The sequence below is a fragment of the Sturnira hondurensis genome, unplaced genomic scaffold, assembly GCF_014824575.4.
Source record: "Sturnira hondurensis isolate 20B ecotype Veracruz unplaced genomic scaffold, ASM1482457v3 Scaffold0005220, whole genome shotgun sequence".
Taxonomy (NCBI): domain Eukaryota; kingdom Metazoa; phylum Chordata; class Mammalia; order Chiroptera; family Phyllostomidae; genus Sturnira; species Sturnira hondurensis.
The window spans coordinates 5,371,735-5,386,356 of NW_028077851.1; the positions used below are offsets into that span (position 1 = coordinate 5,371,735).

General features: G+C 39.4%; 1 protein-coding gene across 4 annotated transcripts in view; it reads right to left on the reverse strand.

The window, feature by feature from the left end:
* Positions 1-14,622, reverse strand: part of NHS (NHS actin remodeling regulator) — a 372,824-nt gene that overhangs the window by 43,566 nt on the left and 314,636 nt on the right. For all 4 annotated transcript variants that reach the window (XM_037046284.1, XM_037046286.1, XM_037046283.1 and 1 more), the window contains exons 2-3: positions 12,428-12,580; positions 6,889-7,022 (exon numbers count right to left, since the gene is read on the reverse strand). In XM_037046284.1, coding sequence (XP_036902179.1) covers positions 6,889-7,022; positions 12,428-12,580 — 287 coding nt within the window. The remainder of the gene's footprint in view (positions 1-6,888; positions 7,023-12,427; positions 12,581-14,622) is intronic.

Below are 14,622 nucleotides of genomic sequence, written 5' to 3' on the forward strand. Positions count from 1 at the left end.
CCCTTATACCCCCTCCCCCAGCAATTACCATACACTATTATTCACATCCATGAGTTCTTTTTAAAGAAATACTTTAAAATTTTATTGTTGTTCAAGTAGTTGCCTGCCTTTCTTCCCCACCTCTCCTCCCCACCCCAGCCATCCCCACCTTCCTCCCCTGATTCCACCCACCCTTGGTTTTGTCCATATGTCCTTTATAGTTGTTCCTGAAAACCCTTCACCTTCTCTGCCCGCCCCCATTATCCCTTCCCATCTCCCCTCTGGTTACTGTCAATTTGTTCTTAATTTCAATGTATCTGGTTACATTTTACTTGCTTGTTTGTTTTGCAACCTAAGTGCCCATCAGTAAATGAATGGATCAAAAGACCATGGTACATTTGCACAGTGGAATACTACACAGCAGAAAGAAAGAAGGAGCTCCCACCTTTTGTGACAGCATGGATGGAACTGGAGAGTGTTATGCTAAGTGAAATAATCTACGGGTATATTTTTCTATTCATCTTCCAGTAGTACCACAGTATTGTAATTATAAAGGTTTTAAAGATATTTTAGTGTCTGGAGGTCTAATTGACCTTTGTAGATTTCCTTTTTCAGTATTTCCCTGGCTATTCTTGTATGTTTGTTTTGCCATAAGAACTTTAGTATCAGTGGGTCTAACTCCTTTTTTAAAAAAGCTTATTGGTAAATTTATTGGGATTGATTTAAATTCATAAATTAACTTAGAGAGAACTGACTTGTTTATAATGCTACATCATTCTATTCAAAAACAGGGAACATCCTAACATTTGAGAAAACATAATATTGTGTCTTTAGGAATGCTTTAAAGTTTTTCTCATATAAGTTTTGTACATTTCTGGTATATTAATTCCTCAATATTTAATCTTCTTTGTTACTGATGCAAATAGAGTTTTCTCTACCACTAGATCTTCTAATGGTCTATCATTTGTGTAAATGAAGGGTATTGCTTTTTGTGCATTTATTTCCTGCTACAAAGCCAAATTCTTTTGTTTGAGTTAGCTTTATCATTGATTTTCTAGGATTTTTCTGATATAGTTTCATATCATCTGCAACTAAATATAGGTTTATTTCTTTACCAATTTAAATTTTTAAAATTATTTTATTGTTGTTCAATTACAGTTGTCTGCATTTACCCCCCACCACTGCCTCCCACCCCAGCCAAACCCACCTCCCTCCCATGCTTCTACCCCCCTCCTTGGTTTTGTCCATGTGTCCTTTATAGTTGTTCCTGAAAATACTTCCCCCCATTATCCCCTCCTACCTTCCCTCTGGTTACTGTCAGATTATTCTTAATCTCAGTGACTCTGGTTATATTTTGCTTGCTTGTCTGTTTTGTTGATTAGGTTCCAGTTAAAGGTGAGATCATATGGTACTTGTCCCTCACCGCCTGGTTTATTTCACTTAGCATAATGCTCTCCATTTCCATCCATGCTGTTGCAAAGGGTAGGAGCTCCTTCTTTCTCTCTGCTGCATAGCATTCCACTGTTCTTTACCAATTTTTATGCCTTTAATTGATTTATTTTGTCTAGTTGCATTGATTAATATAATGCTAACTAGTAGCAGAGTTAGTGAGCATCCTTGCCTTGTTCCTGATTTTAGTGGAAATGCCTCTACTGTTTCACCATTAATTAAGATATTAGCTTCAGAATTAAGACAGAATGAAAACATGTATATGTATATATATACATATATATATACACATATAAATGCTAATGAAGTACCACTCAATTCCTATTTTCTTGAATGTTTTTTAAGAATAAAGAATAGGTATTGAGTTTTATTTAAAGCCATTCCAGCATCTAAGGAGATAATCATATGGATTTCCCCCCTTAGCTCAATTAATATGGTATATGATGCTAATAGATTTCTTAATGTTGAATCAACCTTCTATTCCTAGAATAAATTCCATATAGTCATGGTATATTAATTTTTAATGTGGTATTATATTCTTGTTGCTAACATCTAATTTAGTATTTTTGCATCAATAATCATGAGTGATATTGGTCTGCAGTCTCCCTCCCTTCTTTCCTTTCTTTCTTACTTCCTGCCTCTCCTTATCATTTTTAGGTATCAAAAGTTTATAAAAGGTTCATAAAAGAAATGGGGAAGTTCTACTTCATTTTTAATGCTCTAAAACAATTTATAGAACACTGAGATTACCTGGACTTTGAAGATTCAGTAGAATTCCTCTCAGAATCCATCTGGGCCTGAAATCACCACCTTTGATATCCTTGATGAGGGAGGAACTCCAGATGGGCTTTAATTAGTGGATACCTTTGAATTTTCAACTGACAGAGGATTTTAAGCTATGATAAATTGGTTAATCAGTTTCCTGTGAGTTCTCTTTGGAGAACTTTTGATAGGAATCAAATATCAAGAACTAAGCATCTCCTCTTTCTCCTGGAGCCATCACCAGATATAACTAGACAGATGAAACTGAGTCCTTTGAAATTTTTAAATAACTCAAGGCACATTTATAATTTTACTACAGTGCCCTGGAGTACCTCATCATATACTTTGGGAACCACTGCGTATAGTATATAGCCTTCCAGCCCTTTCCCCTATGCATGTGTGTTAACATACATTTACACTCGTAGATTTTTTAAAGATTTTATTATTTTTATTTTAAAAGTATTTTTTAAAAAGATTTTATTTATTTTTAGAGAAACTGGAAGGGAAAGAGAGGGACAGAAACATCAATGTGTGGTTGCCTCTAGTGCACCCCCTACTGGGGACCTGGCCTGCAACCCAGGCATGTGCCCTGACTGGGAATAGAACCAGTGACTCTTTGGTTCACAGGCTTGCACTCAATCCACTGAGCTACCCCAGGCAGGCCAGACTGTTTTATTTTTAGAGAGTGGGGAAGGGAGGGAGACAGATAGGGTGAGAAACATCAATGTGCAAAAGAATCATCAATCTGTTGCTTCTCATATACCCCCAACTGTGGACTTGGCCAGCAACCCAGGCATATCCCTGGACTGGGAATTGAACCAGCAACCTTTCAGTTTGCAAGATGACGCCCAACCACACCAGTGAGGATCTCATAGATATTTCTGAGACCATACTATATGCTGTTTAAAAATCCCTTATGATAAAACATATACATGTTCCATGTCATTATATTCTTCTATAGTACATTGTTGATACTGTATTCTATCCTATGCATATATCAGAATTCATTAAACTAAGTCTCTATTGTTGGACTTTTAGGATATTTGTAATTATTTTCCCTATTGTACACAGTGTTTTGATGTGTACATCCTAGTCAATCAATCTTTTCATCACTCTTCTCATTGCCTTAGAATAAATTTCTAGACACAGAATTGTTGGATCAAAGGGTATAAATATATTATAGTTCTGACAAATATTGGCAAACTGCCCTCTAGAAAGGATAGGATAATTTATACTTCCTCCAGTCTTATAAGAGTATATATTATAGGCTTTTCATTTAATGTTAAGGGTTTTAAGTGATTAGGAATATAGATTCAGATATTCATGCATTTTAGGCACTGTGCTGATACTTTCACACACACACACATTTAATTGTATTTATATAATGTTGTATTACACCTTCTTAACAACCTTGTAAAACTGAAGTCATTATCATCATTTTGCAGATAAGAAATTGTAAATATAATAATATTTCGGAAAAATATAATAAGGTTTCCCAAGTCATATAACCAAGAAGTTGTAGAGCTGGGATTTAAATCTGGTTAGACTCATACTATTATCCCTATATTAATGAAACCTGAACAACAAACAAACAAGCAAGCAAAATATAATCAAAGAAACTGAAATAGAAAACAGGATGACAGTGACCAAAGGGGAGAGGGGAGAGAATTTAAGGGGAAAAGGGGGAGGGTTTACAGGAACAAGTATAGAGGATACATGGACAAAAACTAAGGTGGGTGGAAATGGGAGGGAGGTGGGGAGCATGGGGGGGCGGGCGCTGGGATGGGAGTAAAAGACAGAAAACTGTACTTGAACAACAATTTAAAATTTTTTTTTAATTAAAAAAATGGGCCCTGCCTGGTATAGCTCAGTGGATTGAGCACAGGCCTGCGAACCAGAGGATCGCAGTTCGATTCCCAGTCAGGGCACATACCTGGGTTGCAGGCCAGTACCCTGCAGGCCAGTTCCCAGCAGGGGATGCACTAGAGGCAACCATACACTGATGTTTCTCTTCCTCTCTCCTTCCCCTCTAAAGATAAATAAATAAAATCTTTACAAAAATTTTTAAAATGGTACGTCAGAGACTTGATTGCCTAATAATGATGATGATAATGTCTAATATATATTGAGTGCTCATTATGTATCAAGTACTGTTTATATGTATTAACAAGTTCCTGTTTCAAACTTGTGAGCTACTAATCTACATTATCTCTGAAATACTGAAATTATTAACTTGTCCAGTCACACAGCTAGTAAATGGTAGAGCTAATATTCAAATACCATCTCTGAAGATAGGCAGTTTGTCTTCATAGTCCATGCCACTAATGACCAAAGTACAGAATAACAGTTTGCAGAGTTGTAGAAGATTGCATATCAGAATCTCATTGTGAATATTTTTAAAGGAGGAAAAAATGCTAACCTAAAGTCTCATAGTTGCAAAGAGAGTTGCTATCTAAGAAAAGGTCTATCAAGCAATTTTCTGTCTAAGAAATGTCTATCTAGCAATTTGGCTGCAAATCTCCCATCCCTATTTCTACAGTTTTTTCTCTCACAGCAACATATAGCCCTGTAAGCTTAATGCATCGAACCATGTTCTATTTTGAGTTCCAAGTCTGAGGACTATAACTTGAATGGAAAATCTTCCCATGAACCTGGTGACCCAAACTAAATGGAACAAATGAAACAATTTCAATTTCCCTAACTTATTCAAATGCTAATTAGCATTTGAGGTGGGTAAATTTCCTGGAGTTTACATAAGTATGATCTAGCTTCTTCTCTTATTGATGTTTGTTGGGTAAATACCCTCATTCCTAATCATTATTTTTTTAAAGATTTTATTTATTTATCTTTAGAGAGGAAGGGAAGAAGAGAAATATCAATGTATGGTTGCCTCTCGTGTGTCCCCTGCTGGGAATTGGCTTGCAACCCAGGCATGTGCCCTGACTGGGAATCAAACCGCTATCGTGTGGTTCGCAGGCCCGCGCTCAATCCACTGAGCTACACCAGCCAGGGCACTTATTCATTATTTTAAGCCTTTTTCTATAGTCTTACTTTGATATTTAGACATTAAAAATTATGCAGAATATGACAAAGGGCAATATTTTTATATCATTTCTATAAGTGCTCAACAATCTTCTCTTCCACCTTCTGTTTCCTGCCCCCAAGAAAACCAAGTTAATGAGCCACAAAATATGTATAATGAATGGGGAAAATATTTTTAGCATTTTATGAAGAAAATGCCTCATTAAAAGCAACTGCTTCAGCAAGCAGATTTGAGCTTAATATAAACTTTTGTTGAGAAGGGGCTTTTATGACAAATCACTAGCATGTGTAATTGTTCTACATTAAGACCTAAAAAGCTCCAAGAGGCTTCTAAGAGGCTTCTTTTCTTACTCCTGGGCTGCACTACAGCAATGTAGTGATTGTGACATGGAATTCAGTAGACAATTGATGAGCCTGAAGGACATGAAACTTACCATCCAGTTACAAGTAGGAAAAACATCCATATACTTTCTAATATCACTCACTGTTTTATCTGGATATGTTATATCATGCAGATTCATTTAGATGAAGTCTGTTCATCTGAATGTTTGGTATCATGTTACCCAAATAATTTGCATCTATTTTGCACAGTGTAAAAGCCAGAAGGGTATAGGGTTTATAGTCATTCATACCAATTTAATTCAAACAAAAATCTCACTGAGTAACAACATTGCTATTACACAAATTTCTTTGAGGTCAAAAGCCTAAATTTCTTTAGGCTTTCAGTCTCAAACTAGAATGACAAGAGGGTGGGGGTCCAGCCATTCAGGAAAGCAGTATGGGGTGATTTGGTCACAGAAACCATAGCCCTTCACGTTAAAGATGTCCTACTCAGAGGCACAAAGTTGTCTCCCTTGAGGTCCCAGAAAGCACATCTGGGGTAATAGTGTTTCTATTGGCTGCTGAAAACTTTTCAGGTGTTTGTAGGTGTTCTTAGCTGGGCTCAGCTTCATCATCTGTGATCCATACTTGGGGTTTGGACTAAGTTATAGCTACAGCCAACCAGGCAAGGCTGAAATCACCACTGGCAATTTGTTACTCTGAAGAACTAGCCTCCCTTATAGAATGGGGAAGCAGGAACTGATGAGATAAACTATGTTCAAATGGAAAATTTCCACGTAAGTTAAGTCCTCCCCCAGCTCATCCCACTGAGTCAGCCAAACCCTCACTTGACTAGGAAGAAGAGTGGTGGCTGTAGTAGCTAACTTTTATTGAGGTCTTACTCTGTGCCAGGCACTGTGCTAAGTTCTTATATCATTTAACCCTCAAACACTATAAGCTATATACTATTAATAGTCCCATATTATAGATGAGGTAACTGAGAGTAAAGAAGGTAAGTAACCTGCCCTAAATCTTTCAGCTTGTGTGCAGAAGAACTAGGGTTTGAAGCAAATTTCCCCCTGATTTTAGATTTCCTTAACTCATTGCATTGCTGTATTGTGCAACCAGTTAACTGAAAAAATATACATCTGTGTCCCCACTCTATGCCAAAAAGAGGCATTACTTTCAGGAATGAAAGGGGAAAAATTAAGTTGTTCTCAAATGTCCATGATTTACTCTGTGAGGCAGCCCACCTCCTTCACTAGGAAGGAAACTGACTCCGAAAACCCACTTGTTCTTCCCATTTGGTAGCTGCCGGTTGGCCACCAAGCTCACCGTTAAGAAGTGACGGTCCTTAACTTCCCGTCTCCTCTGGCTGTGAGCTGGGGGGTAGGCCGGCAATGGAGGAGCAACTACGGAAAGGGGAGCAGCGGCTCTCTGCTCCCTGCGGTCAGTCCGGCTCCGATGTTCTGGGGGCAGAAAAAGCAATAATACATAAATATACTTGACATTTGCAATTTCTCTTGTCCCATTGGGAAGATGAGCAAAGTGCTGAAGAAAGGAGGGTTTTTCTAATCTAGCTCATTTGTATACCAAATAAGATTTTCAGAATGATTCTGGAAGAAACTCTCAGTTCATATTAATATGAAGTAAGACACTTACATTTCAGTGGGTCTATCTCATAATCTTTGTACAAGATGGCTCACCCTTGAGTTTGTAAAAAGCAATCTATTTCTTAATGTGCCTCATTTCAAAAAGACATAAGCCCCCCAACCAAAATCCAGAACAGTGGTGGAAGATGTGCTGGTACACAAATACCAGAGTTACCCAAGGAGTGCCAGGAACAAATGCTCACAGCTATCCAGGAGGTGCACAAGCCAGCTCATATGGGCTCAGGGGTGCTGAGTGCTATGTGTTCAGGAATTGTGCAAGCTAATTTTTATACTGTTGGTAGCTTGAAGTAGGCCATGGTGGGAGTGTGTACATCGCAGATACTGGTGAGAGCTATATATCAGGGCTTTTTATTTGTTTTATTTTATTATTTTTGTTTGTTTGTTTAGAGAGCTTGTGACTAGCACACAATTGTAGGTCACCCACAACACTCAGAAGGCTTTGGAATCCTGGGCTCCTAGAGAAAGTAAAGGAACCTCAATGACAGCAGTTGTCTGATTTAGGAATAAAGCTACTACTGGGAAAAGCCAAGAAATTTCCACATGTGGGATAAAGTGGTCCTGACTTCACAGCAAGAATCACTGAGGCACTAAGAGCACAATTTAACTTTCTGGGTGTTTCAGAAAGCCCCAAAGCACACTCAGCCCAACACACTGACCACATCAAACGCCATCTCACTTGCCAAAAACTGGCCTGTAGTCATGCCCAGGGCTTGAATTCTTATAATCCTATCATGACAAAGGTACAAATTTATACAGCAGATTTATTAATTTGCCCTTCTATTATTTAAAATCACCATTATTGAACACATCAATAATAATAAATATGACACCCAATATTTACTGAGCAATTGCCACATGCCAAAGATGCTTTGCTCAAGTTTTTATGTGCATCTTAATAGCAGGCACTGACACTGTCCCTCTTTTGTAGATGCCTAAACAGGCTCAGGGAGGCTAAGTCGCTGCTGAGCTAGCAGTGGTACATATTTGGCCCTAGGATCGTGCTCTTCACCACTACCTGAGCTATAGACACTGTAAGGCCCTAACACACTTGCTCACTCATCAGAACAAGACTACCTGGGATTGATAGTATTTGATTATAATTATATTTTATTACATTCTAATTCTTTGAATATTGCTAATAGAATATAGGATATTTGGCAGCTCATAAGACACTACTTACATTTTATCCATGCTAGGAAACAGAACTATCTACACTGATTCTCTCAGGTGACATCAGAAGGAAGCCCTTTCTCCAAAGGCCCAGTGGTGCCCAGTCCCCGCTTCATCTGTATCATTGTATTCATAAAAATCAAGATCTCTGTCTATGTCTGGCTGTTTCACTAGAAGGAAAACAGAGACTATATATTCTTTAGCTTTTGATACCAGTGCCCTACTGTGCTTGAGATGTAGTGTGGTCTCCATAAATGTTTACTGAGTGACTGAAACGAAGAATGCATTAATGTTTTTGTCAAAGTCTAGTCTTTCAACATTAGAGCATATTCCATACTGGGTATAGCCTCCCTCTATCTTTTTTACTGACTGGTAGGTCCTCCTCTAGGTCTTGTTGCTTGTTTCCACTGGCCTCGCTAATGCCATTTTCTCCTTTTGCTGTAGTCAGTGTGATGCATACTAAATGTACCTGAACACTATTGAGCTTTCAGGTTTCTTTCCATGTCTCATTTGGCTGTCTGTGGACTTCCCTGCCTAAACTGCTGACTTTGTCCATGGCCAGAAAACATGGTAGTATTTCTCATCTTACTTTGGTTGAGATTCTTTAGACAAATGTTGATTCCTGTTCACAAAGAGAAAAAAAAAATTCTTCATCACCATGTAGGTAGTCCTTGCTAAAGTGCCTTCACAGCCAAGGAATAAGTGTCTTCCTTGATAAGTGTCTTCCTTGTTAAAGTGTCTTCCTTGATAAGTGTCTTCCTAGATAAGTGTCTTCCTTGTTAAAGTGTCTACCTCCAGTACCACCCTCATTTTTCTCCTCAAGTAAACAGTGGGCTTTTTACTAAATGAGCAGTGCAAGGAAAAGCTTTGACATCCTTAAATACATAATGGAATGTAAAATACAGTTGTCACTGGTTAGGAAAAGGTAGAAGGAAGGGAACAGTCGGAGAGAGACAACTCAATTTCCCATTCAATTGCTTCCCTCCTACACTTTCTAAAATATATCTCTCATTCACCCTAGGTCAGGAGTAGGTAGGCTAGATTAATGGCTCCCTGATAATGCTTTTTTTCTGGTGGTAGGATGGGGAGAACATTTGTCTACTAGAGCCTGTCTACTAGAGTCAACTCTTGGTTCTTATTACCTTAGATGAATAGAACTTAAACTATAGCCCTGAAACTTGAAAAGGTAGGAAATATAAAATATAAATATCTCTTTATAGCCATCTAATAATCTTTCCATATCTTACAAACATAAACAATGGCATCACTTAAAGCCATTATTGACTGTGAGTATAAAGAATTGCTGAGAAAAAAGGGGGGAAGAAGAATCAGATTTTAAATAGCTTGAAATCCATTATGGTGCTGCTTGTTCTGGGGAGCCTTTCCTGAAGCTCCATGGCATGATTAATGCCTTTCCTCTGAGTCCCCATATCACTGTGTTAAGATTACCTGGTTTCTTGTCATCTTCCTCACTAGATCAGGGATTCTTTGTGGGCAGGGACCATACATTATAGCTCTCTGAATCCCAGGTTTAGCACAATGCCTGGCCTCAATAGACTTTGTTGAGGGGTTTCCTATTGAACAGATCTTGAAAGCAGCCAATTTCTAGGTTTTGATCTAAATACTCCAGCCCCCTCCTTATAGCTTCATTATCCACTACCTTCTGGTGGAAGCCAGGATATTCCAGCTGTCCAAACAGATAACCTACAGGGAAGTTACTGCAGCATTTGCTGAGCAAGGCTGTTGCCTGAATAGGTTAGAATTAGTCCTGGCCACCAGATGGCAGAAGTGGTTTTCTGATGATGGCACTACTAAGCTACTGTGTTGGACAAGGTTTTAAAAAAAGGCACTTTCTAATTTTAATTCTGCACGGCATGTTTTTAATTCTATGATGCCTATAATTCCTGTTTATGACTCTCTGCAGTGCTATTAAAACCACTACATCCAAGGTTTGCTATTGAGACAACCACAAAGCCAGCCAGTCTGTGGAGGCAAGATACAGCTCTAGGGTCTTCCTTCTAAACCCCAAGAGGCCCCATATCCCTGTCAGCCCCTAGGAGGAAGTTTGGAGAAAACTGATATTGGCGCTTGCTAGTCTCCAGTTCTGCCATTAAATCTAAACCTGACAACACAGTGAAATGTGATAGCTTATGAGCAGCTTAATGCTATCTGGTTGAATCTGGAAAAATTCAATCAATGATGACTTATGAATAATAATAAAAGGATAAAAATAACTATGGCTAAAGGGCTAACGTTACTCGAGCTCTCTAATGATGGGGATCAGAGAAAGTATTTAGTGAAAATGATCACATTCCTCTGTCACCATCCTATGCCCTCAATGCTTAACCAGTTTTCTGCAGAGTTTTATTCAGTTGCACAAACATTAATTGAGGACCTGTTATTATATATCAGATTCATGCTAAGTATTTGGCATAAAAAAATATCCTTGTCCCTGAGTTGCTCATGGATTAATGCTTAAAGATAGGCCTGTAAGTTTAGTTATGATATAGGCTTATAAGTAGCATAATGGGAAGATGCACAGGATATTATGGAAAGGGTGCCTAATCAAAGCTGCAAAGGAATGGTGAAGTGTTAAGGAAGATATCCAGAGGGTGGCTTGCACTAGAAATTTAGTAAAGAATACCTCTTTAGCCTGGTATAATATCAAAGTGAATAGTAAGAATGCCAGAGATACTTCTAGAGGATACTGATCATCACTCTTCATTATAAGTGCCACAGTACCTGCACTAATAACCAAGAAGGATTTTTACCACAATTGTGTTAGAGATATCAGTACATTCGCTCTTTTATTAAAGAGGAAAAAGACTAGGAATTGGGGGAAAGGAGAAGTCATACACATGTGAGATTATAAGCTGAAAACAACATCTGTCATTTTATTTCCCCATCTTGACGGTGACATTAAAAGATTTTATTTGAATTTTAATAGTTTTACAAAACACAATTTTTTAAAGCAGCATATGGAATTTGGAACAAAGACATTGAAGGCACAGACGTTATCCGTCTCCATAGCAAAAATCTAAAGGCCAAAAAAGCTGGCATGCCAACTTCTGACACCCAACTTAGGGGGATCTAAGACGATGATGCCAGTTTTTAATTTCCTTGTCCTAATTACTATGGTTTTAAGGCACTGAAAATTAACCAGTATAAGAAAGGGCTGTATCTTCCTCCTTGGCTGCTATTTGCCTATCTCTGGCTTTCTCAGGATTGTGAGAGAAACAGAAGTAGAAATATTTTGTTACTTCCCTAGAACATAGTGTACGGTAAAGAAGAAAAGACCTCTGGCTGAGGGTCTGGAGGCCCATGTCTGGGTCCTGGCACTGTACTTAACCTGCTATGTGTGAGCCTGAGCAAGTTTCCTGACATTTCTAGGCCTCCACATGTTCCACTGTAGAATGGACCAGATCACTGGTTCTCAACAGGAGCAGAAGAGCCCCCAGTAGAGGTTCTGGCTGTTTGGTGGTTGGGAGGGAGCCAACCAAGAATGACAGCTATCCTACAATGAACACACAGGACAGTCCTGAACAATGAAATAACACCTCAGGTCCTACAAATATCCCACAAGAATTTCTTACAAGGGGAGAGTCTAGCGCCTTTTTCTGAATCAAACCTAATTCCCTGTTAATTATAATCCAAGGGTGGTGTCTTTTTTTTCTTTTTGCTCATGTTTAAAGTACTGTGAATGCATCAGTTTTTATGGTATGCCTTCCTGCCCCTCAACCTCTTTGTTTCCTTACACTTTTTATTCAGAATAGCTTCTGATTGTCTTTACTTAACTCAAACCTACTTTGATAGGTGCAAATTCTCTTTATTTTCATATTTAGACTGTATATGTATAGGGTGTATGAGTAGGTTATATTATCCATTAATTCATTCCAGGGTAGAAAAAGGAGTGTTTCTAAGTACTTGCTATAACAAGAAGAGGTGTTGGGATTAATGGAACAGAGAACAACTCCTGGACCTGGATGGGACACGCTTTGAGTTCCCTCCCCCAAAAGGCCGGGATTAGTCACCTCTGCGCAGGGCTTGCAGGCTCTGCCGGGCGTGGCGGTGCAGCTCCTCCACGCAGGGTGGCCTTGTGGTGGGGAGGAAGATGTTTCTCTGCTGGTGCCACGGTGCACGGTAGTACACACTCAGTTTACTCTCGATGTCCAGGTTGGAGACGGCTGCAACAGAAAGAGAGAAATGGGGCATTATACTTCAGTAGCTTTAAACTGTGTATTTCGAAAACTCTAGGCTGGGGAGGGGTACAGGGGTGGGGTCTGGGTGGAGTGGAATTCCAGACTGCTGCATTTATATTGGGAACTCACTCAAGGCTAAAGAAAGGTTTGAAGTTTAGAGCAGAGACAGGGACAACTTTGCCCCCATCGAGGGAATGGGAAACCCCAGGACACCAACCAGCTAACTGATCCATACCTTCATTTTGTACTCTGACAGCCATTCATCAACCTGAACAAGCCCCTGGCCAGCCAAGCATGGGGGTAGGGGGTGGGTCCTGCCTTCCAAGAAAGCAGAGAAAAGCCTCAAGGATGAGATTAAAGGTTGTCCCAGCTCGTCTTCTGGCCACAGGGCCTCAGAAATATAATTCTACACAACTGCTCCTGATGCCCACCTGAACTTTGCTTTTTGCTGGCCCAGCTTTCTGTCTCCTGTGACCCTTGGCCCATGACCCTCACTATTTAACCTTATCCTGCCTTCTACCTGCCAACCCCATTGCCTGCCATGTTTCAAAGCATTACTCTATTTCCCTAGTTTCATCCACAGGAAAACACAAACATTAAAGATCCTATTTCATGGGTGATGCGTGTTAAGGGAGAAAACCCACAGAGAGTGCTGGTGAGAAGAGGAGTACAGTCCTTACAATTCATTCAAGAGACCAGGGACAGAGGCCTCCTTCCCCAAAGCACAAAAATTGACCTACTACATATTTTTCATGCACACACTGAGCCTCCAATGCAGATCACCCATGAGTCAAAGACGAATTCTCATGGAGGGAGCTGTTGCTAAGCAAGAGGATTGTGATGAGGAAATTATTGCACGGAGGAACTCCTGAGCACCTAGGCAGCCTGCCAGCTTCAGGAATGGTGAGCACTGGCCCATTCTGCCTTATCCTCCAGACCTACTATCCAGACCAGACCCTGTCTTGGGCTCACTGTCTCCTCCTAGTCTCATAGACTCTTTTTGCTTCTTTTCCTTTTTCCCAGTGTGTGATCTGGGGACATTCTGCCCAACTGTGTATTCCTGTGCCCCAAATAGGCTTTAGTTTCTGCCTGCTCCTTTTCTTTTTGAGGTCTAGTTTACCATTTCACTTTGTCTGAGAAACCATACCTAGGACAAGATACTCTACAGATGGAACAAAAGGTAAATGAAAAAGAAGGAAGAATACTTTCACAGAGGGGGAAGAGAAGAAAGAAAACTGGGACAAATGCAGCCTTTTGATAATGAATCCCCCACCTCACTGAATACTGTATTTATGGCAGTTATTTTTGGTTTTGCTTTTGTTTTCTAATGTGGTCATCAATAGTGTGTGTTTTTATAGAATAATGTATCATGTCCACAAGGAGCACCAACAGAAACAAAAACACATTTGCAAATGTGCTAAAGAAACACCACATGGACAGGGTCAAAGGGGCAACACCATGTCTCTGAAACAGTGTTGTCCAACAGAAATTTTTGTGATGGAGAAATTATCTATAACTGTGTTATCCAATGTGGTAACCTCTAGCCACATTGACTATTAAAGACTTTTAACTTTTTATTTTTTAATTTAAATTAATTTAAATTTAAATAGTCATAGGTGGCTATTATGTTAGACAATCATAATCATAAATAGTCTGCTATATTCTCTAACCTTCGCCTACAGAGCAGAATACTCTGGTTCACCTAGATTTATCCTTTCTTGGTATTTAATCTCTAAGAATAATTCAAACCCAAAGGTTAGTGATCTCAGAATTCTCTTCCTGTGTAGGGGATAGTACATTTAGAGAAGATTTCTATGGGGCCAAGAACAAAGGCATCAACTTTTCTTTCTTGAGTGTTCTTTCTATAACATCAACCCTTTCTCTGGAAACTATAACTGCTTGGGGAACCAGTCAGGAGTCACTGCATCCTGGGGATAAGTAAACCTAGGAGGAATTGCTGAGGGAGAATCCACCCTCTTCCAGTCTCAGATGAGTATGGGAGGCCTGGGGATAGAAAGGGCAGACCA